General features: G+C 39.4%; 2 protein-coding genes across 4 annotated transcripts in view; both read left to right on the forward strand.

Annotated features, from left to right (window-relative positions):
- On the forward strand, nucleotides 1-25,571 carry LOC145459227 (PC3-like endoprotease variant B). Of its 3 annotated transcripts, XM_080337868.1 has the most exons (21): nucleotides 1-979; nucleotides 2,829-2,933; nucleotides 7,842-8,011; nucleotides 10,956-11,052; nucleotides 11,593-11,739; nucleotides 12,307-12,386; nucleotides 13,632-13,720; nucleotides 13,793-13,877; nucleotides 14,549-14,636; nucleotides 14,997-15,108; nucleotides 15,241-15,371; nucleotides 15,812-15,912; nucleotides 15,970-16,083; nucleotides 16,788-16,895; nucleotides 17,323-17,494; nucleotides 18,477-18,584; nucleotides 18,655-18,767; nucleotides 20,108-20,226; nucleotides 21,007-21,153; nucleotides 22,960-23,098; nucleotides 24,096-25,571. In XM_080337868.1, exons 1-20 carry the CDS (start codon nucleotides 824-826, stop codon nucleotides 23,073-23,075), a joined length of 2,358 nt encoding a protein of 785 aa, XP_080193994.1. In that variant the 5' UTR covers nucleotides 1-823; the 3' UTR covers nucleotides 23,076-23,098; nucleotides 24,096-25,571. The 3 variants fall into 3 exon arrangements, with proteins under 3 accessions (XP_080193994.1, XP_080193995.1, XP_080193993.1); XM_080337869.1 differs by lacking the exon at nucleotides 22,960-23,098 and having other exon boundaries at nucleotides 2-979; nucleotides 21,007-21,172; XM_080337867.1 differs by lacking the exon at nucleotides 22,960-23,098 and having other exon boundaries at nucleotides 6-979.
- The window catches only part of LOC145459243 (LIM/homeobox protein Lhx9-like), a 140,025-nt gene that overhangs the window by 58,401 nt on the left and 55,953 nt on the right, over nucleotides 1-25,671 (forward strand). The window lies entirely within an intron of this gene.

Below are 25,671 nucleotides of genomic sequence, written 5' to 3' on the forward strand. Positions count from 1 at the left end.
AACTTAATATTGAGAACGATACGGTCCGGGGTCAACACTGAAAACGTCCGCATTCGGGTCGCGGACTGCCAGTTGAGTGTAGCCCCGGTTTATGGTTCTAGTTCACGCTGTTTACGACGATATCACAATGCATTAGAGTCGCTAGCAATCTCATCTTTACCCTTTGAATGACTATAAGAGGAATATAGCGAATGCTGCATATACATACGTATTTGAGATTAGAGTTCTTCATCGCTGGATGAACGTTATTAGCCGGTGGGGCAGACTTGGACAGCTAGATAATTCAAGAACTGTATATTAGTGCGAAACAAGACAGGCTTGGTGTGGAGACATTTTCCGTTATCATGCTTATGAGAATGAATTCTGGTTTGGCATGAATTGAACTTGATTTTTGTTGATTTTGTTTTTCTAATTCGGAATTTGATTATTCAATTTTCATGTTTTTTTGGGATAAAGTAATTCTAATCAAATTTGGAGATGGTGAAAATTTTCTAGTTGTCCAACTTGTCATAAAATGATTTCTAGACAAATTACCCCCGAAAAGAACCGGATTGACAGTGTGATCATGTATTGTGAGCAATCCTGTGCGGTAGAATGATTGAGTATTGCTGTGATACGCTCGGTGCATACGCTCACCCGCAATTACAAATGCCACTTTCCCTTGTAATCCGTCGTCATGATCTTTGCAGGAAGATTAGTCATGTCCCGCCTTTATCAATAATTCAGAAATTTAGCCCGAAAGTCGTCGTGTAATTACACGGGGGTACTCACGAGGGGCTTATACGTCAGACATCTGGGCGGTTGCTCGTCGTGCGAATACGGAATGAGAGTTTTTTCGCAAGTCTGTTTGGTTGTGGCCATTTGCGAATTTGTGAACGGATACCAGCCCCACCATGCAGAATGGACTGCGGAGGTACCCGAGGGCACAGAGGAGGCGATGAGGATCGCCAGTCGACATGGAATACGTCTCCGTGATCAAGTTAGTAGCACGATTTTCAACTGACAATAATAGTCAGCCCTCAAGATTATCGGACCTTGATCTGGCATATCAACCTCGCTTATATTGACACATGCGTCATTCATTTTCGTCACTAGTCATTTTATGTATGAATATCGTAGGCCCCGGTGTTATAAATGGTAATGTATTAGATGTGTAAGGTGGTATTTTTCAGTTTCTGTGACTGAGCGGAAAGTTAGAGTTCGCCGACGCCTTGCAGAGTAATGTAAGGGTTTACGGGGTTAGAAAGGGTTAAGAACCATTGCCATGAGACTTACAAGATTCCCTAAACAGCCCAAAAATACTGGGTGCGAATAGGAAGTCTTTGTGTACCGAACTCTATAACCCTGAATATATTACAATTTAACGAACAACTTGTTATCAGATCATGGTATGAGCTCAAAATATTGATAACCGGCCAGGCTCTACTCGTGAATGCCTTCAGTATTCCGGCTGCAAGCGATTGTACATGATATAAATCGGTATACATTACTGGAAAAATGTCTGGCAAATGACAACCGTCCCGCTTAAAATAGATAATTTCGTCCACCACGTGTATTGTAGAATTGTCATAAATCAAATCGAGTGATTCACGACTTCACGAACCTTTACCTTTTGGCATTTAAAACTGTGTCAAACTGTGATGTTTTGAAAGCAGTAAGAACAAGCCATTATTTTCAAGTCTAATACACCAGGTGTTTAATACCGGCTAATGATGATGTGGTTATATAGACACATTAATGCCACATGCCCGCCATATAGTAACGAAACGCGAATGGTACGGAATAAAAATGAAGAAAATTGGCCTGGTGTAAATGACCATAGTAGTCGACACGCACCATGAATACCTCAAAACAAACAAACGAATGGCACGTTGAGATTGTGGCATTGTGGCGAGGTGCATAATGACTTACTTGATGAAGATCTAGTCGCGTTGCTATGCCAAAATATTAAAACAGCGATAATTCACGGTGGTTTTCTGTTGAATTGGTTTGTAAGCTGCCGGTTTGCGAATTCAACAAATATGGTCAAGTTCACAATACTACTGAGACAGCTCAGTAATAGATATAGGTACTTAGGCGTCACAAAATGCATTTGAAAGTTTGCACTTGTATTTTATAGGCTCGCGAATGTCATTCAAAGGCATAGTGCGCGAGGGCTGGTCGGTTCTATTACGCCTATTTTACGCCTTTTTTTACCGCGGTCCAATGTGTAAATGCTACGACAGCGTGTGTGCGACCAACCAAAAATATGTATGAATTTTTGTACTGTTGCGTCGTAGATCTATGGTACATGTTAATAGACGTGCAACATAATGCGTTTACTTGCATCAATCTGACGATTACGTTATGCTAAATCACGCCATATTTCCCGTCTTAAATCCATAACTTATGCCTACACTCACGCAAAGGTAGAATGACGTGTACTGTACGTACAGCCGTACACTTACACACTCTCGATGAATCGAGTTACGTCGAAATTTACTATTGATTTTAGTCAGATCTGGTATATATAGTCTGTAGGTCCGTATACTTCATTACGAAATATTGAAATAATCCCTAATATTTTCAGCTGTTTCGGTATAATCGTCAGGAACTATATGTTACAGAGTTCATTTATTTGCGCCCATAACAGTCGACCTTCATCAAAATACACCAACCTGATTTGTGCCATAGGAAAGAGTTCGTGTATAATATAAAAATGTCAATATCTCTCTTCGGAGTAGGAAGTATTTACAAAACGCGCGTACCATTGATAGTTACTAATATATATATATAATTATATATAAAGGATGCATTATTGGTATGTTAATGTTTGTACTGTATTGCAGGTACCAGTGGGCAAGCAGCACAAGTTTCTGTACAGATTCACCCGCAAAGGTCTGGGTGAAGTGGTAGCGCGGCAAATATCACGGCATCTATCGAACGATCCAAAGGTAAGGTTTCTATTTCGTGCTACAGATATCTTTTCCGGTTATGTGTTGGAAGGGGCTTCAGATGTTCCGACCAGAGATTGTTAGTCAGTTACACTCTGTTTAACAGAGATGGTAGCAAACCAAATAGTACACTTTTGCTTTTCATTTTCAATATAAGTTTCATCACAATCGACACTTTCATTTGTACGCCTTGGGGACGACTTAGTGATCAAAATCTGCCAACCTAGTTAGTACCACCATGAAGGATTAAAAATATCTAGATACTTACTTGTTGCTGACAATATTCTGGTACATTTCAATATGAATATATTGTTCAATTGCATGTTGAAGTTTTGAACCTCCAAGAGTTTCTAGCAACATTCTATGTAGATGGGTAGTTAAGCCACTGCTCAACCATTTTTCACTGAGGAGCGAGCTCTAACGTCAAGGTTACGACAATTGGCGACTGTCATATCTCAGACTGAAAATACGCTTGTACTAATTAGATAGCACTCTAACAAGACAAACGAGTAGCAAGATTTACTCAGCAAGACGTGTGCCAGATTTAATGGGTCTGCAAAATCCCTTATCGGATTAACGCGTTACTCATTTCGACGATCCAATTCATTTCTGTCATGCCGAGGACAATTGCGTATAGCAGTCGCTGTCTGTAAATATGCTTTATTTTACGACGACAAAGTACATACGTAACGCACACGGACATCTTCTCCTTAGAAATTACGCTATAACTGTTTCGATTGAAATCCAGATGGAATATTGTGGAATGTATATCATCAATGTTTCTGCGTGACAGTGTGAACCCTCTGATGTCAATTTGTAGGCGCAGATGCCCAAATAATGATGGGCGAGCTACTGACGATAATCGCTGTATGTCAAACGGATTTCTAAGAGGTTTAATGAAATTTCCAAGTTGCTGATAGGAGATACAGCAGATACGTCCTAATGAAGGAACGAAACATACAGTAGGGTACAACAACATGGAATCAGATGGAAATAAGAACGTCAGAAACAACGTAATATTAAGAGGTAATGATATAATACGAAGTAAATAGAAGTAAATAGACAACAACCGACTGTTTGGCAACACTTTATAATGGTTTGAACGGCCTCTCCGGGAAGGCTTGATTACAAATGACTGGTTAATTACGAACGCAAATAAAGGTGAACAAATAACATGCTCAATCGCCGACAATATATATTAATTACTTAATAACGAATTATCCTAAGATCCACCTGGAGCTTCAAGAAAAGTTTGCACATTAACTCCGGTCTACATCTTGAATTAAAAGTAGATATATATTTCAAACTAGGAGGTCGAACTCACACTCACTATATCCATACACAACGCACATGACGAATTCCTTGTCGATATCGATTCACCTTCAAAATTAGAATGATATATAGTCTTGTCCCGCAAAATTATGAGTTACCGTTGGGAATAAAACATAAATCTGAGGGAAGGGATTTCGCATTCGTGACCGCAAACTGTCGGAAGAATTTTTTGGGATTGGCAGAATTTTTTCCAGAATGTAACAGGTCGGAATTTCCGTACCGTACGATTTAGTTTGAAAACTTTCCACTGCAAATGTTCATAATCCTAGGACGTGCCCTTCAAACGCGAAATCACCGCCTTCTAGAGTTGGATTTAAAACAAAAAACAATTTAAAACAAACATGTTTAAAACAAGGCCATTGTTTAAAACATGTTTATATGGTTTTGTTTTTTAATCTATGACGTCACGAGTATTCAATTGTGACGTTATAGTGGATTGGAATTGACGATTGAAAATATAGGGTAAATATAGCTCCTTTGATGAAATATCTATACGTACTATAGCTGTTGACCCGACTATTTTTAGGGTTCCAACCATCCCATATCGTATATACGTCGGCTATATCGGGTGGTAATCGCCCGTAAGCTCATACATGTTTTTTTTGACAGTATTTACACAATTATGGCATGATTTTACAACATAAAAAAAATGTTTGTTTTAAATGCAGCCCTACATACACGAGTATACTAATGTATTTTGTAATGTAAAATAACTTACATATTGATGAAAAGACCTCTTATAGTTTTACTTCGGTATGTCACCATTAATTTTACTTGCCTTATGTAGCACAATATATATAACAATATTGTAACATTACCTTGCGGTATGAATGCCGGATGTCATGCACAAAATAGCAAACTATACGACGGAAACCGCCAATGTATTTCAACATCAGTTCATTGATTTTATGGCTATGTAGTTTTACATACAGTAATTCATTCGTATTATTTCTGCCAACGAGCCGACTGTCCCCCAATCTTCAGTATAATACTATATCCGTAAATAATGTTCCAACATAGCATAATATTCCCGAGCACTACTGCCAGTTGATATCGCTCAAAGTGCAACCGTTTGTAGCTTTCAAGTGTAATTTCCAGAGTTGTAACCCAGTCACAGGGTGCCGAATAACGAGTCAATTCAACTTTCATAGTTTTGACTTGAGTCCAGTCGAGTCATTTTTAATTCACCATCGGATCAAGTTCAAGTCCAAGTCAGGGTTCAAAGGTGCGAGTCCAAGTCACAGTGTTAAGACTGGAGTCCGAAGCCAAGTCATTGTGTTTAGTGTTCATCTTCGAATTCAATTCTGTTTAACTCATTTTATATAACTGAATTAGGGTGATATTGCATGCCTCACATTCCTTATGTAGTAATTGACCTCACTTTACACAGTGTTCTGCCCCTATTATACAAACACCAATACTGCTAGAAGGAATACCAATAAAGAGGTGGTTTACTATTCTATTAAGTTACAGCGAAACACCTGTCTTGGTGGTCCGAGTCTCGAGTCATATGACTTGACCGAGAATTGTGCACTTATACAAGTGAAAGTCAAGTCAATACACAAATCGCATGCCTCAAGTCGAGTAGAGGTATTTTCGGTATTTTAAAAAATGATTTGATTAAAGTCGAGTAACCTTAAAATAGTGACGCGAGTCATTATATATCTCTAGACTAATTTCCATCTACAGTGAATCGGTGTGATAGTATCATAGATATTGGTATATTGATAGATCACTCTGTATTGGTATATTGATATCTTTATCCTAAATGGACTGTGGCGATAATAGTATTCATGTAAATGTGAAGCGAAATCTCGTTTCAACAGTACGAAGTATATATTACGAATGTAATTATCAAGCTTACAAAGTCGTATAATCATGCTCCGCTGAATGCGAGATTTTAGTTCCCGATAAATTCTGTTTACAGAAAACCTCGTATTCCGTCCGAATTAAAATCTTGTCCGGGCGAAGTTGTAAATCATCGATTATGCACGCACATCCGAAACCCAAACAACGACTGCTAACTATATTTGTTTTTCTGTCTGTTTCAACTTTCGGAATGCGTACAAGAGTATAGCAAATATAATGTCTGTCAAAACAGATAATAATTTTTGTGGCCACGTATCAGTTTGATAGTGAAGCTAGAAGAGAGTTGCGATCTCCAAATATGTACCCTTTGAGTTTAGCTTTTTATTACATGTAGCATAGGCCTACCTTTTCGCTCGAGTATTAAGTGAATTTGCTTGATTTGACTTTACTGTACAATGTGTAAATGGTTTTACGATTGGATTGTTAGTTGCTTGTAATTGTGTTGTGTCGTAGCCCCAACTATATGTATATTGTATACATATGAATACTGTACTTAATAGAGAGAGGTGCCCAATAACAAAATACTTTCATATGCAATCGAATAATATATCCATATTGAAATAGACCAGAATATTTTCGGCTGACAGTCGTCAGGGGTAGTCGTCAGCAACTATGGAGGATTGGGAAGAACATTGTATATCAACACTCATATTTAAAATGTTCTTCCCAGTTCTCTAGTTGCTGGCGATTACCCCTGACGACTGTCAGCCGAATTAAATCGTGTGTTTTAGTCAATATGAATATAAAATTCAATTGTATATTGAAGTTCTGTACCTCCAAGAAGCTCTTTAAAGTATTTTTACTTTTTCGGGATAATCAAAAAGGTTTTACCTACCTTCACTCCTTACTCAAGTGCGCATGTTTGTGTATTACTTCCACGTCTATTTAACACTTTTCGAAGTGATACTACATTCCATATACGCTTTGGAATTCGTAGAAAGTCGTTTGGGGGTCATTTAGCAACGCGTTTATGTGTGGAAATGTCATTCTAACTGAGCGATACCATAACTGAATATCTTTTCGAAAATTCCGCCTATTTGTAGTGTCAATAATCATTTTGCGCCGCGAAGACGCATCTTTTCATCTCGAAAGTTGCAACATCCGGTTCACTGATAAAAGTACGCGACACCCTCACAATCTACATTGTTAAGCTCCTCAGTTGAGTACTTTTCAGACATCCATTTTCTATTTCCACTCGAAATAGTATGGACGGACATCATGCCTTGGAGATAATTACGTTTATATATGGACATTTACGAATTAACTTCTGGTTTTATTTGAGTACCAACGATGACTATACTTTTACCACCTCTGATGATAGCGTAGGTCAAAGTCACCATTCGTGAACTCGCAACATATTCGTAACACAAAACCAAGATTGGATGTGGTAATAATACTTGTAACGACGTTTGTGTATATTTGGAAAGGCCTTTTCTCTTATGTGCGACATTGTCCCACAGACACTGAAACTATATTTCCACTCAACACTGATCTTTAAATGATAACTGGCGGGATTATCTAGATACGATCTTTGAAACAATAGCCTAATTCCTTTGAATGCTATAATACGTGTTTCGACTACAAATCTTGTGTTGCGCAAATGCCTTTTCGACGGGTGGTGATGCTTGGACTGACTAACTGTAAACAAGTTCATTGTTGTCATGCGAACTACGCAACGTTATTATGACGTCAAATTTCTCCGCTTAGGTACGGTGGGTATCCCGCCAAAACGCGCTGAGGCGTGAGAAAAAATCGGTCGTTCCGGCGTTGAAAGAATGGGCACGAGAAAACAGGGAAAAGATCTTATCCAGACAAAAAAGACACCATATCGATGTGAATTGTGTGTGCAAAAATATCAGCAATTATCCCGAGGAAAGGTAAATATCTGCAATTCTACATACATTAGGGCAGTGGTTCCCAGCCTGTGGTACGCGTACCACTAGTGGTACGCGAAGGTCTGCCAGGTGGTACGCGAGCAGATTCTGATTTTTTTTCGACCGAATGGAATTATTATATCAGGTGGTGTTGATTTTCAAGTTTTTTGTTGTTATTTCATTATGTTGTTCTTCTTGCTACTGGTGGTGAAAAAACAATTCCACGCATTCCATCAACCCTGGCTGATATTGCCAAGTTCAGGGCTCGGCAACCTTTCGCATTTACATTGCCAAAATGACAAAATATTACCAACTCGCGTGCCAAACATTTTCAATTTTGTCATATTTATCGTTTCAAGCAAGGAATCTCACCAACCGCCTAATTTCAGCTGGCGACGGCATCAGTTACGCCAGTGAGTCTTAAAGTATTGGCCACGAAGGGAATAAATTTTGGCCGCTCCTGCACTACATGTAATATGCTTAATATACGTAATATATGCATCATTTATTTTTAGTCGCGCTGTGATCGATAGCCAATTCTGTGGTTGCTTTGATCGTTTCCAAGTCCGCTGTATTCGGTTCCATATAGCCAATAAATGACAGGCGCATAAATGTTGTTACGATGATATGGCCTGATGATGAAAAATGTGCCCCCCCCCCCCCCCTGTATCATACATGTCGGTTTGATGTCACATTAGGGTTGGTCTGGCACTAGATTTGCCTGCAAAGCACGAAAGGTTGCGGTAAAGCGGTCAAGGTCGTTGCTCCAGATATATTGGAATCGATAAGACGTATCAGACGAAACTGAAAGAATATTTCCTTTCGTGAGACGAATACGATTCCAAATTCGAAGTTCGACACCGGACTCATTATTATTTTCGGCGGGCCTCATTTGATACGCGGGGACCAAGCCGGGGCGAATTTACCATTCGGGGCCTGGACAGTGGACACATCAATGTCGAAGGTTTTGGCCGGAATGTAGCGGTTATTTTATTCATTAGCGCCGCCATTCATTTTGACAGCGCACTAACCGCACAAAGTCGAATGTCGAGTCCGTTATGTCCAGGTCATGTCTCCTAGCGTGAAAATGCTCAGCGCCAAAATGCCGGTTCATATAGCATACTAGAGTCGTGCTCCCGCAGGCTGCACTTAAGCGTTCGAACGTTTTCATACGATATTATAAATTGCCGTTCTTTCATAACTGCTAATACGGGTGGACTCATTTCTGCACATTATGCAAATTAAAAAAAATATAATAACGAAATCTGGTCCCAGTAAATCACGCAAAGCGCGGAAAATTTTGCTAGATAAATAAAATCTGCCAAAACACTCTATTTTACGTTGATTTGCGAAATAATTTTGGGTCGCCTATACGAGCTTTGCACATTTATAAAACTTTTGTTTCACTTCTTGCAATACATGCTGGTTATAATATCTTGTTTCCGTCAAATCATTTGGCGTGCCATGAAAAATCATCTCGCGTGCCACAAATGGCACGCGTGCCGGGGCTGGCCGACCCCTGGCCTACAGTTTAATAGAATTTGTTATTACACCTCGCATAGGACAAATACTTGATTATGACGTCATAAATAGCAGAAAAATTTTGACCGGCCTCGGAACGCGTAACTTATGTAGGTGGTACGCGAGCACTGCGTAAAACCTCGAAATGGTACGTGGGTGGAAAAAGGTTGGGAACCACTGCATTAGGGTTACCATATTTTGGAAATCTGAAAAGAGCACACGTTTTCAATATTTCAAAACTTGCAAAACAGGAGGAAAATCCTGAAATTTTTTCCACTTCGTGGTCAGTTGACTAAAAAAAGTTCGACTTTCTGACTCATACATTTTTTTCTTTCACGTCATCAGGTGGTTGACAAAAAAGTCAACTTTCCGACCCAGCTCCCGAAATAGCCACCAGAGTGTTACTTGAAACAAACCCAAATATTTTCAGCTGACACTCGCCAGGGGTAATCGTTAGAGATTATAGTAATGATATTTATAAAGAACTCTGTTGTATGTCAACAGTGACCAAAACTGACGGTAATGGTACAAAGAAATTCGGAAAATCGAGGCGAACAGATGGCTTAGTTTTAATGTACTATTTATAGATTAAGCACCAACTCCTGTATTTTGATAAGATTCGACTACAAGGCACGTAAATGCTACAGGAAATCATTTTTTACCCTAACTCTCCTGGCCTATTTTTATATCTTGTTGGGGGCCTATACGCCAGATTATCTTGGTTTCATTACGAACTTCAAGATTTATTATAGTATAGTATCATAGTATATAGAATAATATAGTAAAGTGGGTGCACGCAATAATATTGTAAATCACAGCAACTCTGTTGATAAGGGTATGAGTTATATATCGCATATAGACTCTTGTTTGTTTCTGAAATCCCTTTCTAATAGGCCTCAAGGACTCAGCGAATCCTGCTGTGACAGACTATTCAAATATATGTTTTATTTAACGTGCTCACCCTCTGCAGCACGATTTGTCTGTTGCCTGCTTTTGACTTATGTAAGATCCATAGCCAGATATTTTATTCAGGTTCAATTTTCGTAGAACTGGTATTAGGCGCAATTCTTCAAAGCAGTAGCACCTTCCCTGTATGTAAACACTGTTAATAGAATATAGGATCAATAGGATAATGAAGTACTGTCTCCGCTTCATGAGACAGCTGTTAACAGAATGTGTCGCGGGTACACCTCCAGCCCATCAGAAATTTTGGACACTCCTGTAAAACATATTAGTACCGGTACCAGGTTATCTGTAGTTTACATCGTGTGAATGCGTCCAAGTGACCTATAAATGTTATATAGGCAATAGGCATGTATGGAACTGTCCTGTCCTTCTGAGACGTCGACTATCGGCTTATTAGCTCGTATGGGATGATTTTGTTCCAATATTGAGACTTTTTTGAAGTATTTCAATTTATTTTCAGTTTCGGGGAGCACGTTTATAAAGTCATGGACAGGCGTTCGGACCCGAGTTTGGCTCATATGTTTAACGATCCAAAATGGCCTTGTCAGTGGGAACTGGTAAGATATGACGGAAACATAATTATCGGTATTTGGTGTATGGTGTGATTCGGGGTAATTCGTGGGCGACAGCTGTTGGCCAAGCAGACTGGCATGGGATAATGCTATATATACGATTGCGATTATGCGTACAAATACTTGTTCTAATTAATACTATGATCAATTTCTAGTCCTGGCTGAAATTAGGTTTCGACAGGTGGAAAACTTTCGGCTTTTCCGAATTAGATTAGAATTACAAATACTGAATTCGCAGAAACTTGGAAATTCAATAAAATTCCGAATTAGAAAGAAATATGCAATAAAAATCAGGTTTGGTCCATATCAAATCAGATCTCATTCCAATAAAAAATAATGAGAATGGCGAATGTCAATATGCCAAGCCTAGCTCGTTTCGCACTATACAGTTCTTCTGTACCATACTCAGGAAAACCAGAAATTGCATTTGAATGAAAATTAGAGCATATATTCATTGCGTCAGTTGAGCCGTCAATTTTATTTCAATAATTTCGCTATGACAAACGAAATTAATCCGTTTTACAGTACAACTGCGGCCAGACCTCGGGCCCGCACAGGGTGGATTTGAATGTCGTTCCGTGTTGGGAGAAAGGAATCACGGGGAAAGGCGTGGTTATCTCTGTAGTGGACGATGGTCTCGATTACAGCAATCGTGACTTGTCTCACGCTTTCGTAAGCTATCATTGGCGTAGATTAGAGTTTCCCACTCTTGATATCACGGTGCTTTGAAGTTCGCCAACGCTACGCAAATTGGAATCTGCATAGTCTTCCATACAGTTACAGAGCTACCGTGTTTCAGTAATAATATCAATGCGGAATCAATAATAAATCGTCATTGATATTATTTTAAGATTGCTATTTCATGGAATGATTTCTTTTTTTCCTTCGTTGACAAAGAGATCGTGTCACTGTAGAAAATCAGTAAGAATTTCAATATGAATAATATAATCATATTGAAATAAACCCGAGATTTTCGGCTGACACTCATCAGAGGTAATAGTCAGCAACTAGTACAGTATTGGAAATTGTATCACCAAATGTGACGTCGCCGGAATGAAATTTCGAATAGACGAGATCTCTTGAGCTCAATTTAATTTAGCAGGGAGACGTATATGGTTTTTTTTTTCATTACATTTTTTATACTATAGTGCAGTTCTAGTATTAATTTCCGCGGGAGGCTAATTTCTAATCTTAAGAAATGTTGCATTGTAGGCGAGAAATAAATCTGTTCAATTTCAGGACAAAAGAGCTAGCACTGATCTCAACGAAAATTACGATGATGATGGTCCCTTACCGAATAAAGTCAATTCTGGAAACGAGTAAGCATAATTGTTAATCCGAATTCGATCATAATAGGCCACATAGTATCCATGTTAACAAATCTTTACGATTTCCAAGTTTTCAAGTTTGGATACTGGTATATATCCATATTACGCTCAAAATCTACTATAAAGAATAGGACGACACCATTGACTACAATTCGTAACATTGCAATACATGTCCGACATGTAATTATGGCGATCGGCAGAAATCTTGAGTCGTGCACGCGAGGATTAATTACTGTCCTAGCTATTGTTTCAATATGTAAATTCGCTCTTTCAAATGATTGAAAATCCATTCACAACGTGTCCTATGGCGTCAAGTGGCAATTACGCACTAGAAAGCACGCCTTGCCGCAGAGACAGACATCTTTAACGTGTATGAAATTAGTAGTCGCGCTTTGCTGGTGAGCTCATCAAACATCTTATGGCACTCGAGATTTTTTTCGGTTTGGGTATGAATTTGGGTGGTTGTGATTTGTGGGGAAGTAGAGAATCCTGTTAACTACATTCCACATCTCACCAATGAATGAGATGATTGAAAGCGAAACAAATGAAAGACTGTAACGGCGAAATGACTGCGTCTCGCGTGGTAGCCGGAATGAACCCGTATATTTGTTCTGTTCGAGCAGCCATTGAAGATTTATGAACCTTTTATTGATTCGCCACGGATCACGCCAACGCTGGCAATGTGGCACAATCATTCGCTATTCGTAGATTGAATCGAATCGAAATCGAACAGTTGCAGCGTATTATGCTCCTTTTCGTCGTTATAAAGGCGGATCTCCGTAGTCTGTTTGTAGCAAATAGTTTCCTAATGAGGGATTGAACGATAAAAACCTTAATTTATCGAAGATCCCTATCCTGGGGAACCCTTAGCTAATCTACAAGCCTTCAGCGAACCTTAAATTTTCGTCTATTCATAAAATCAAAATTATATCACATAACACATCTGGTGCATTACTTGCTTGTGCACAAAATAAACTGTTCATCAACCTCATCGTTAAAAGATCAAACCATACAAACATGATTTTCACCCAAATCGAAAACAATATAACGCATGTCTACCGTAAATCAGTGTGAATTCTGTTGTTTGATTCGGGTGTGTGTGTTGGTCGACCTCCAGTCCTCTTAAGACTGGCTCAGAGAATCCACGGGATTTGTGTGAACCCCGGTTATAGGGGCCACTGCCAGAGAGTAAGCATGACAGATTTAATATATAATTCGAAATTCCTTTTATTTCAGTCACGGAACAAAATGTGGGGGGGAGATCGCAATGCAGCCGAACAATTCGTACTGCGGAGTAGGGGTGGCGTTCGACGCTTCCGTTGGAGGCGAGTTTGAGTTACCTATCCGTATCGGCTTATTATCTCAGTCCTTACACCTGTCCTGTCATTTATATACAGGTATTAGATTCTTGGACGGAATGGTCACGGACACTAGCGAAGCTGCGGCCCTTGTCTTCAATGCTGATTACATTGATATATACAGGTTTGTTTGATTAATGAGTGAGTGTATGTATAATGTATATGCTAGAGATAGTGTTCAGCTTAATTTTCTACAACACATTATACAATTATGCATTTATCTTATAAGTCATTCACTCAATAAACGATCACTCTGAAAAGAGATGAAACAGATTCATGCCGTCGCGCTTGGCTGAAGGCATGCTGGGATAGATTGGAGTATTTGGCTGTATTAAGTTAATTTTCTACAATGAATTTAAATATAAGCTATCCAGCCACTCAAGTAAATAATTAAGCTGAAGGGAAACGGGACACTTAGCACTATGCAATTTAAAGTGAATTAACACAACAATCTCTACCAGCATGACACAGCCATTGGTATATGCATGATGCGGCGCAATGCAATATCGACGCACACTGCACAGTTACTTCTATATACTCGACATTTGGCTAGTTCGGTTTTATTCAGCTATAGGCAACTGTTCTATTCGTGGTCTGTTAAACGCGATACTAATACTATATAGGGATACCAAGATATTTGCATGATCATATCCCTTACATCGCATTCGTATTGTAGTATTTCTACCCGTATATTCACGCAATTCTATGACGAACCCTAATTACACCCTCACTCCACATCCCACATCCTACATCATGTATGAAATATATTTGTAAGTCATTCCGCTCTTCTTTTAGCTGTTCTTGGGGACCGCAAGATAATGGAAAGACGTGGGAGGGCCCAGCGAATCTGGCGTCTGCTGCGTTACAAGTGGGCTCATCTGAGGTAGCCTACTTCATTACATTCAATTAGTTTCTGTTAACTTGTTGACGTGACTTAGCATGGTGCGAACGTTCTGTTCAAGTTTGCGTTCGTTATGTGAGCCTCTATCAGAGGTTCGAGTTAGCGTGTAAACCTATAGTTTTACACTAGAGCAATTTTTGGAAATAGTATAATTTTACATAGTATTTGTCTATACGGGTACAAGCCGATGGTTGTCCTCTACAAATTACTGCTTGACAAATTCCTTCAGTTTCGCAAACATCATCAAGATTCAAGACCCTTGACATACAAAATTCTAGCGATACTGACCTATGCTTTTGTTATATCACCAACTTAATTGCGACTACTTATTGATGTTATCAGGGCCGTCAAGGGCTGGGAAGCATTTACGTTTGGGCGGCTGGAAACGGCGGAGCGGCAGGTGATCACTGTGGAGCGGACGGTTACACTTGCAGCATATACACCATTGGAATAGGTATGTTCTAATGTTGAGCTATAGGACGAATATCGACCTACCAGAACATAAATCACTTGTAATCGTCTATCGTCGTCATAACCCTCACATATGTATTGATTGCGTACAATATATTGATTCGTTTTGTTTTAGCGTCAGTATCAGACGAAGGTATGTCTACTTTTTACACCGAGCCTTGCCCGTGTATCATGGCAGTAACGCTCAACGGCGGACCGCATCATATGCCCGGGTCGTTCGCGAACTACAAACCGCTGCACTATCTTGTAAGGGCAATTTCTAGTTACTCGAAAAAAACTTCTGATCTTGTGTGTGGTATAGAACTACCCACCGAAAACAAATCGTTTTTGTAAACAACCGAACAATTTCATGGGGGGTAGCCTGTAAAATTTGAAATAATATTATATCTATTCAATAAATCCAAAACTTCCCTCTGTTATAGCAATCCTTCTACAGGAGCCAAATTTGGTGTGCATCGTTTTGTAGGCAAACTAACAAGTTCATCAAGCAGCCAGTGAAATTTGAAAAAGAGCTATTTTTGTACATCCCTAATGCTCAGACGTATATCGCAATGTGCCAACACCTAACGAAGTACGAAGCAACATTAAACTGTTATCTCGCAACTTGAGTGGTCCAAAAAAGTAGATGTACTTGGTTACTGACCGCCTCCGGCTACAGCGGCATGAAATATGAGCTCTATGTTCAGGTGACCACGGATCCGTACGAGGGCTGTGTCAATACTTTCAGCGGGACTTCGAGCGCAGCACCGTTGGCCTCGGGAGTCGTTGCTCTCATGCTTCAGGCAAAGTACGATTTTCGTCTGGAAACGACATTGTTCGGTTTTTCGAATGACCCTCTTTTCAGTCCAAGACTGACGTGGAGAGACGTGCAGCATATCATTGCGAGGAACTCGAAAATTCCGAACCCAACCGAAGTCGGATGGAACATCAACGGCGCTGGGTTGCACGTCCATCATAAGTATGGATAGGCTTACGTAATATTACTGTGATTTGTTGAATAGTTGGATCGTGTAGCTTTATGTCGTTTCGATACTTCCAGTGTGTTTCATAGGTCATAATCAGTGGCGGTAAGAGTAGTCATCACTTGTACTCAAGTAAAAGTATGAAGTACGTCCTATATTTCTACTCCAGTAGATGTAGAAGTGGCGGTTACTCAGTAAATCAAAAGTAAGTATATATTCTAGGCCTGTTTTTTTTTCTGGAAAACTAAAAATGCCAAGCTGCAGTACTTGAAGTATAGAAGTACTATGTTACCTATGACCACACTGTGTTAAATTCACGCCTTCCCAACCGTACATGCGTTTGCCTTAGAACGCATTTGTAAAAACACACATCTTCCCGACTAATGCAAAATGACCAAATGACACGACAAAAATAGGTGCACTATTCGGAAATATACTCAGTTAACGTGATGCATGGGGCATTTGACGCGAATTTTATGATAATTTCACTCATATTAGTGATACTAACTAATTAATCACTTGCTATACTTTTCAATATGAAAAATACAACAACAACAACAAAAAACAAACAAAAAACAAGTAGTGTTCCGTAAATAACAGATTGTAATACAATTGGGCAAAATCTTGCATCTTGAGTATACTGCGAAATAGTACTTCGTTACTGACCACCTCTGAGAAAAACGCAACCTATTTTCTAAAGATATGGTTTTGGATTGATGGATGCAGCGAGGCTTGTGAAGTCAGCCCAGACTTGGAAGAACGTGGACACTCAGCGACGATGCGAAGTACAATTTCCCACTGTAAAAAGGTAAGGAGAGGTGGTCAACACTTATTGAATAGTGAGCATAGTTGTCTGAGATAAAACTCAGTTAATATCGCTGGACTTTGTGTGGTCCACTAAAAATATTCCAGCTTTTCCAAATTGGACTAGAACGAAAATTGTAGACATAAAAACCATGTTCTGTTCATATCAAATCAAAGTTTACCCTCATGGGCACGATAATGGAAAATGCCTGTACAGTGTACACCGATCTCGGCTCTTTACGCACTCTACAGTTTTCCTGTAGCATCTTCGGGATTACCAGTAATTACATTAGAATTGGAGCATAAATAGAAACATTTCTCAAATCATATTACAATTACATTACCGACAATTCCTGTTACCTATAATTGTTCAAGTGATGATGTGATATTTGTGTGATATTTAACACCTCTCTTACGATATTCGTCGACAGATTCGTAAGGTCCGGCGGTAGTGCCGTGTTCAATGGCCACACGAGCGCATGTGCCAACTCACCCAATCGGGTTCAACAATTGGAGCACGTTCAAGTGATCATGACGTATTCTGTGAAATGTCGCGGGGACGTGAGCATCGAAGTCGTCTCCCCGTGCGGGACTAGATCAGAGGTGAGTAAATTTGTGAATGCAGATATCCTATATGTATATATTTATTGACATTAGTAGTTGTTTTTACTTTTACGCTTCCAGAAATGAGAATTGACTTCCGGCTACATTGCTATTGAATTACCAATTTACAAGATGAGTTATAATTACCGGAAGTGGGCGTAGAAAACGACAAGTCTGAAAAAAGTACTCGAGAAAGCAGTTTGAATAAGTAAATTTGGTCACGGGGTGTTATACTTTTAGAAGTTAATTGGCGGTGGCTCGAAATTCCAAGATGTAACTTTTAGACTAACGCAAAATGACAAATGACTCTACAAATCAGTTTAATCCTCGAAAGTATATTCCAATAGCATCGTCCCGGGGCTAATTCGGGCGTTTTTATGACAATACGCATAAAGAACACACATAAAAATTACGCAAATACATCCCCAAACTTGATACTACTTTTCAAAAGTCAAATTGTAAAAGAAAATAGTTCTGCGTAGAATCTGTTCAAGTAGAAATAGTCTAAAAGAGTAACCATGTGAATAAGTAGTACAAGTAAGCAAAAATTGGAAGTACTCCTGGGGAGTTAGCATAGTGGTGCTACACAGGCGACCCGGGTTCGATTCCGCGTAGGAGGTTTATCTGGGCTCCTCTTCCCCTGCGTCGCTGTCCTTACGACGGGATAAGAACGCACTCACAATGAATGGGAAGAGATTACCATCGAAAAAGAACTGTGACACCGGGCACTAGGAGGGTGCCAGTTTAAGAGACCACAACTGGCCCCTCGTCATCCATTACATCACATTATGTCTTATCGCATTGTACATTGTGTGTGTCTCGATCAAATGACAATATTATCTCAAGATTATTGATTATATTGATCACCTCTACGGAATATATATCGCGACATATCTTGGAACATACACTACACGTAGGCGAATCGCCTTCCTGTCTAGCAACCTTACAGCTACATTTCTTACCATGCCGTATACTTTATCAGTTATTGGGCACCCGGCCGCTGGACAACAGCAAAGTACCAGTGCAGAATTGGGCTTTTATGACGGTACACAGCTGGGGAGAAGATCCGCGAGGGGTTTGGCAGGTCAAGGTAAATCATTATCATCGATTGCGTATTGATTCGTATGATTTAACATTACATACTTCTATTCACTTTTAAGATCAAAGATAACAAGGGTTTTGTGAAGACTTGCTACCGTGAAAATAACGAAGTGAACGGTGTATTTATAAAGGATATCAGCCTGGTGTTCTACGGTACTGCTGGAAAGAAAGGGTATGTTGATTAGACTTGGTTATAACAATTCATTGTTTTTTATTTGGGATGGTTATAAAAGTCCTAGTAAGTAAAAAAAAGTAGGAAAGTATTCGAGGCCCATAGTTCTGCTTAACAAAATGAATAGGTAACCGTTATGTATAAGTGGGAGTAGCCTAAATCAGTGATTCTCAGCAGCAGGTCCGTGGCAAGTTTCCTGCTGGTTCGCCAAATAAATCATATTTTATATCTCAATTCCAAAAGGTATGAAGTTGTATGCTTGACTATTGATTAGAAAATTGAATCATTAAATTTTTAGTTGATGTAGAAATTTTTCTGCATGATGTCATAATAGAGAGTTTATGGTCTGCTTTATGGGCACGTCACACTGGAGCAAGTGCTGTACGAAACTGTTTAAAATTAGCGTACAAGTCGTTTGGAACAGGCTATACGTGAAAGCCACCAGACTTCTAAACAAACTTCAGAGATCGCAATTAACCGACGTTTGTCCTAAGAATATAGAGGCTCTAGCAAACAGCAAAGTTGCATTTCTTTCAAATGACACCGAACAATCACAATCAAGTTATTGTGGTAATAATCATGACGTCTCGAGTTTCGCCTTGTACAATATCAATAGAACCACCTATAAATATCAGATATACAATAACCGTAGCAATAGGTGATGTTTTCAATATTGCATGGGAGTTGCAAACAGTTGCCTGCACTAAATTTAGGGCAATTTTGTTTTTCGAAGGTTCAGCGGTCCACGAGGTCTAAACGAAAACCACTGGTCTAAATCGTGACCACTTGATCGGATATTGCAAGTATCCAAAAGCCTACTTGAGTACTACGCAGAAAGTCGAAGTACTTCGTTACTGATCCCTTCTACCTGCACATTTCTGTCAACTGATTTAGTGATAGCAAACGGACTTGCTAGACTAGCCGATGGCCAGAGGTTTTCAAAGTAGTTGTAGTTTCAAGTAGAAAAGTATGTGACAGCGACAATTTCTACTCGAGTACAAGTACAAGTAGTGAAATCCAAGTAGCGAAAAATAAAGTATTCTAGGCCTGTATTTTGCCCAAACGAATGAAAACTGCTTAGTAGAAATATAGCATAAAATCATAAACACTTCAGTAGGCATAGAGCAAGTACTTCGATACTGACCAATTCCGCATCTCAATGGATTGAATAACGATAGCAAGCGACCTTGCTATATACTGGAATACGACGGTTGGATTACAAAGAGTTACATATGAGACGCCGTGTCATGAAATATTTTATTGATCTCGATTATTTTGTTATGAATACTAATATAATTTACCACTTCTTATCAACGTCCTATCTCACGGTTACATTTTAGGAAGAAGCCCGGTTGTGTGCAGAAGGAGGAGATGGTCAACGAAATTCTGGATGAAACTATCGGAAACGACGAGGACAAACCGTTGAACATCGACCCCAAAGCCCCGCTTGACATGGATGGTGAGTTTGAGCGCCCCTACTATTGCTTGGTAACAGGGATATTACTAAACTAATACGGGATGTCTGATCAAGGGATTTCGATGAGCTCAACTCAAATGGCTCTAGAGGTGGGTAAATTAATCAACTCCTCAAGTAGGAGTAGAAGCAATACAGCACCGTGAATAGCTACTCAATTACAAGTATAGCGATTTCCGAAACGTGCAAAAACTACTTTGAGTGGAAGAAGAAAATTCATGGTCTGGCAACTACTTAAATAGTTTGAAAAAATAAATTTGGTCGAGAGGTCGAATACTTGTAGAAGTTAATGGGGGGTGGCTACTTTTCAAATTGCAAGATTTATCTTATTGACCAACCCAAAATGACTTGTGATTACACTACAAACAATTACAATATTCGAAAATATATCCAGTTACCATAATATAGGGGCTAATATATAGGTCGGTTTTATCATGGCAAATTCGCTTTCACAGTTTCAGGTGACACAGACTTATAAGAAACTATACTTTCTACATTCAAAATACAAAACATGCGTAAAGTAAATAGTATTGCCTAGAAAACTATCCCGTAGAAGAGCAAGTATAGTCTGAACACAAAACCACTTCGTAAGTAGTGTAAGTTGGCAAAAACTATTTGAATACTGCGAATAATGAGAAGTGCCACGTTTCTGACCACCTCTGCGTAAAAGTTATATGCATACTTGCCCACCTCTGCTTGTATACGCCTTCAACTGCGGGTACACTTTCCCTGACGTATTCTAGCGCAATTTTCCCGTTTCCGTAGAGCGCCTGGATCAAGAAATCATCAACGCCGAATTCGTAGGAGAGCACAAAGATGACGTCACTGTAAACGACCTGCTGTTCCCGGCTAAAGGGAAGGCGGAAAAATCCGTGGATGAAAAATCGGAACGGGCCAATGACAAAATCGAAGGTATACAAAATGCTAAATAGTGAGTAATCTGTTTACTTGATGTTGCTAGTCATACGATTATTTATGATGATCATGCCACACTCTTACCGAAAAACTGTGTATTCATAGCCGTGTACCCCCGTGATATAAGGGTGGGTATATACACCCGTGGCACAATAAACCAGAACCGACCTCAGATTTACACCACGGTATCAATAAAACACACCATTTTAATCCATATGATGCTTCCACGTAGGGGCGTATGAAGGTATCCACGTAGGATTTATTCCACCTTACAGGTGTGAATACACACCCTTTTATAAAAGAGTGCAGTAAGAATGTAAATAACGTAACTGTGCTATACATCAGTCGTTCCCAAACCTTTCAACAAATCGCCCCCTTATAAAGCTTTACATATCCCCACCTCGCCATAAAAGCTAGATGTCGTCAGCAACGATGTATTCCTACTTTATCGTAGTACACGAGTAGGTTCAAGTAGGTTCTGTCAACTAGTTTCCCTTGCTCAAGTGAGTTTTCTAGTTGCTTCTCTTACTCAAGCGGTTTTTTCTGTACTTGACAATTTTTTTCGCGCAGAAATACTTAATATATAGGTCAAAAGTAGGGTTTGTCACTAGTTTTACTTGCTCGATATGTAGCCTACTTATTTCTCGTGGTCAAGTAGGTTTTATTTACTTATTTCATTTACTCGAGTAGTTCTTTTTATACCACCTCTAATTCAGGCTTGGCCAACCTTTTGCATTTCCATTACTTATGTAGCCTACGGCCGTATTCCAGGGTATATCCGTAATGAACTAACTGGACACAAAATAACCATGTTAAACTGTCCACATCAATTCTCGGTAGACTCTTGACTAATCTACTTTTTCGTGTCGGCTTACATAACGCACCGAAAACGGAGTGGCCATGTTTTGAATAGACACTGTGATTCGTTATGGTTGCGCGAGGCGCTAAAATATTTTCTGAATCAGTATTGAATTTCTTCTAATATTCGTAATTTCATTTATTACTATCAAATATTTATCTAGACCAGATTCACCATTAGAGGTAATGGAGAAAGTGCTTTCGAAAATTTAGGGCAAGTTATACATGATGTTTGATGATGCATCTTCGGGTGGGCCAATTGTTCTTAGTCACTTTGTTGCTGTTATTCCTTGACCTCCCATCAGGAGTGTCGGTATAGTGGGAAGATATTGGAATCACTCAAACGTATACCAAAAACAATTCTTTCTCGCGACAATCACATATGAGGCGCATCATTTTCCTCTGCTGTCTGCATCTGTACTATGGGGCTCAGATTGCAAAGGGCGTTACTACAGTAAAATCGAAAAACGACATCGTATTGAATCCCGCGCAGCGCGAAGAAACTTTTAAGATTAATTGAATCTATCAAAAATTCGGGAGTCAATTCGGAAATTCAATTTGCATTCCGACCGCCGCACAAATTCCCATCTACGGCTGAATGCGGCCGTATGGACGCAGGTTGGCCCCCCTGGCCTAATTTAAAAGCTGGAGTACTTAATATTGGCAACTAAAAAGCAAGTTTTATCTACGATAGTTTCATATACGCAAGCAGGTTTTATATACTTGTTTCACTTACTAGCATAGTTTTATTTGTATGCTACAGCTGATTTAACGGCTTTTTGATGCTGAATGGACTTGAAAAGAAACCAGACTTTTAATGAAATCAAACGGACTGGCCGTTCTAACATTTTCTCTCATGTCTCTCAAAATCGCCCACGCAGAGGCAATATCCTCCAATTTGGGAACCACTGCTATACATTAACTACGGAGGACCCCATTTGTCAGGGTACGTCTCGCCACAAAATATCACCAGCACGAGCAGAGCAATTGCACAGCGACCAGCAGACTTGTTGATTATCTTCATACTAAGAACGGTGGTATGGAGTTTAAGCAGTGGTTGAAAGCTCTCACGGTTGCATATGGGGTACGCAGTCTGGTTTGGCGGTGGTGGGGTCTTGCAGTCTTGCCTTTCTGCAGGAAAGTGCCTTCGAACAATATATATTTACTTAATCGCCGATATGCATGTAATGAACGAAGATCGGTTATACTCTGTCTCTCTGATCTCTTACTTCTATATCGATCTCCCTTGGCATTGAGGAATTGGGTTCTGTTAACCACGAGCTCGGGAAAGACTTCATCACGTGGTCTGAAGATACAAATGTTTGCATTTTACCCTGAGACTGATAACGACTTGGGAAATGACAATGACAAAGGACAAATGACAGCATAATATCGCAAACACATGCAGTATTTGGTATTGGATTGGAAAGGTCGATATGACCTTAGAGGTCATTAATTGCAGTTCAGTTTCAGTTGTTTCTGTATAATCTATACGGCCTGCCCATCTTCAAGGAACGAGGCTGAATACTGTCAAATCACCATGAAAATGAAATCTTAGTGGCATTCAATTGTACGTATGCATTAGCTGCAAGTTATTCGAAACTAATCCATCTTGGTATAGCAGCCAGGTAACTGCAATAGCGAGTGAATTCACTTAACAGCTAATCGGTACTCTTACATACTAAAAAGTTGAATTACAATAAACGTTCAGTCGACAGCTATCACGGATACATTTTTTTGTCAAATGTACAGCGATATATTCGGAATTTGCAATACAGTCTGATGACACCACTATCAAACAAGTACACTGCCGCGGTCCATTTCGCTTTCATACTCGGTGGAATATATCTATATCTCTACATAGCATTTATATAGAATATAGATAGACTCGATGTTTGTGTGTGTTCGGTGCCGTTTGACTTCCATTTCTTGCATGCGTAATGGCAAACGTGGTGATAGGTTGGAAACGTTCTGTATACACGTGTCTCTGATTTCTTTACGCAAATATAGTTTTTACGGACCTGATTAGTATATATATCAATCTTTTGTGTTGTTGATATAGATACAGTTTCCAATTTCAGATATAACCAGCCGACTTCTGGCGTATCTTGAAAAGAGTCCCGGTCAAGAGACGCAGAAAGAATATCACAGAAGCGACATACCGCTAGACCGGAGAGCCCGCAACAAAGAAGTGTAAATTCGTTCTCTATCCTTGTGACTTGTACTGATTCGTAATTTATTCGTCGCCCTATCAACAGTATTCCAATTGTTGCGTACTTCCTGCTATTGCTAATTATTATCAATTTTGTTCGTTCAACTACTTAGTAGTATTTAATTTTCTATTGTTTTCATTTTTGTGCGTGGTAATTCATCAGCATGTTTGTATTTTCTGTGGCACGCGTCAGCAGTGAGTTATAGTGCATCACAAGAGGCGGACTTCATTTACTGAATGCAGACCCCTGATCAGACAAAGGGATGCAAAACGGTTAATTCGAGGCGGTAACATCAGGAAACTGTTTTGTATGAGCAAAGAAATTCAACAATGCTCATTGTTCATCACTGCTATACTTCGTCACATCACAGATCTGACGCTGTTAACAAATCGAAGACCCAAATTTCCTAGCTATGGAAGTGTATGGTGTACTAAAACTTTGCTTGTCATTAACCTGATTCTTCCAAATCAGGCGCAATATTTTAGTTATTTGCCTGCTCCTTATGAAGACCCAGTTTTTCAGTTCTCCATTATTTTGTCTGCAAAAGTTCAACAATCCATTGCATTCCATTCCAACTGCGTTCACTGAAACACAATATCTGTAGTTCTAGGTGATCTTGCAATTACTAACAAAATCTTGGTCCGTGTACAATATTTGATGTGCGAATGAAGAGATGGTCCATTGCTACGACGTGCACTGTTGTACAAATATCGATGTAACTAGGGTTGTGTTTAATATTAATGTGTATTTAAAACACGACGGTCCTTGTTTAAAACATGTTTTTAGTGTTTTTTATGTTTTGTTTAGTCATGATCATTCACAGATAAAATTAAAATCCAAAATTGCGACACTTGGGTTCACCACAGTGCACAATATAGAATACATTAACGGTACCATCTGTAATATAGAAGCAACTGCATTTGTACTCATTTTCAAGAAACGTATTCCGGTGATTAAATCTCTACGTCATCCACAGCAGACTGGGCTCTGTATAGTGACAATTGCTTGACCTTTCACCGATTCTATTCAACAATATTTAACCAATTCTATTGGGTGGGGGAAGTAAACTTACCCTCAATCCCACAAAATCATTCTGACTCGACCATTGAGAGGTTTTCTGTGCTCATAACGACAAAATGATTCCGTGACGATGCTTTAGTTTCGGTTTTGGCTTAAAACATGGTTTAAAAGATGTTTCGAACCTGTGTTTCATGTTAAACGCGACTCTTGATGTAGCGCACTTTGCAATCATTTGTATCGCTGGTATAATTTTTCTTGTTATCCTCGTCTCGTTACTCTGTCTTTCCTCTTTTTATGAGTGCAATAAATTGGCATTTTAATCTAGTCTTATCTTTGAAGTGACTTAACACAGCTCAGACAGTCTGTCCAGAGTGGCAATGGCTATGCCAATCCAGAGAGTTGAGACTTCATTCCTGTCTCGTTT

The sequence above is a fragment of the Botryllus schlosseri genome, chromosome 16, assembly GCF_051294905.1.
Source record: "Botryllus schlosseri isolate E-star chromosome 16, Bs_hap1, whole genome shotgun sequence".
Classification (NCBI taxonomy): Eukaryota; Metazoa; Chordata; class Ascidiacea; order Stolidobranchia; family Styelidae; genus Botryllus; species Botryllus schlosseri.

Coding starts and splice junctions, on each gene's coding strand:
- LOC145459227 (XM_080337868.1), top strand. CDS start 824: ATGAGAGTTTTTTCGCAAGTCTGTTTGGTTGTGGCCATTTGCGAATTT. Junction 13,721..13,792: donor GTTCGACGCTTCCGTTGGAG/GCGAGTTTGAGT, acceptor ATTTATATACAG/GTATTAGATTCTTGGACGGA. Junction 16,896..17,322: donor CAATTTCCCACTGTAAAAAG/GTAAGGAGAGGT, acceptor ATTCGTCGACAG/ATTCGTAAGGTCCGGCGGTA.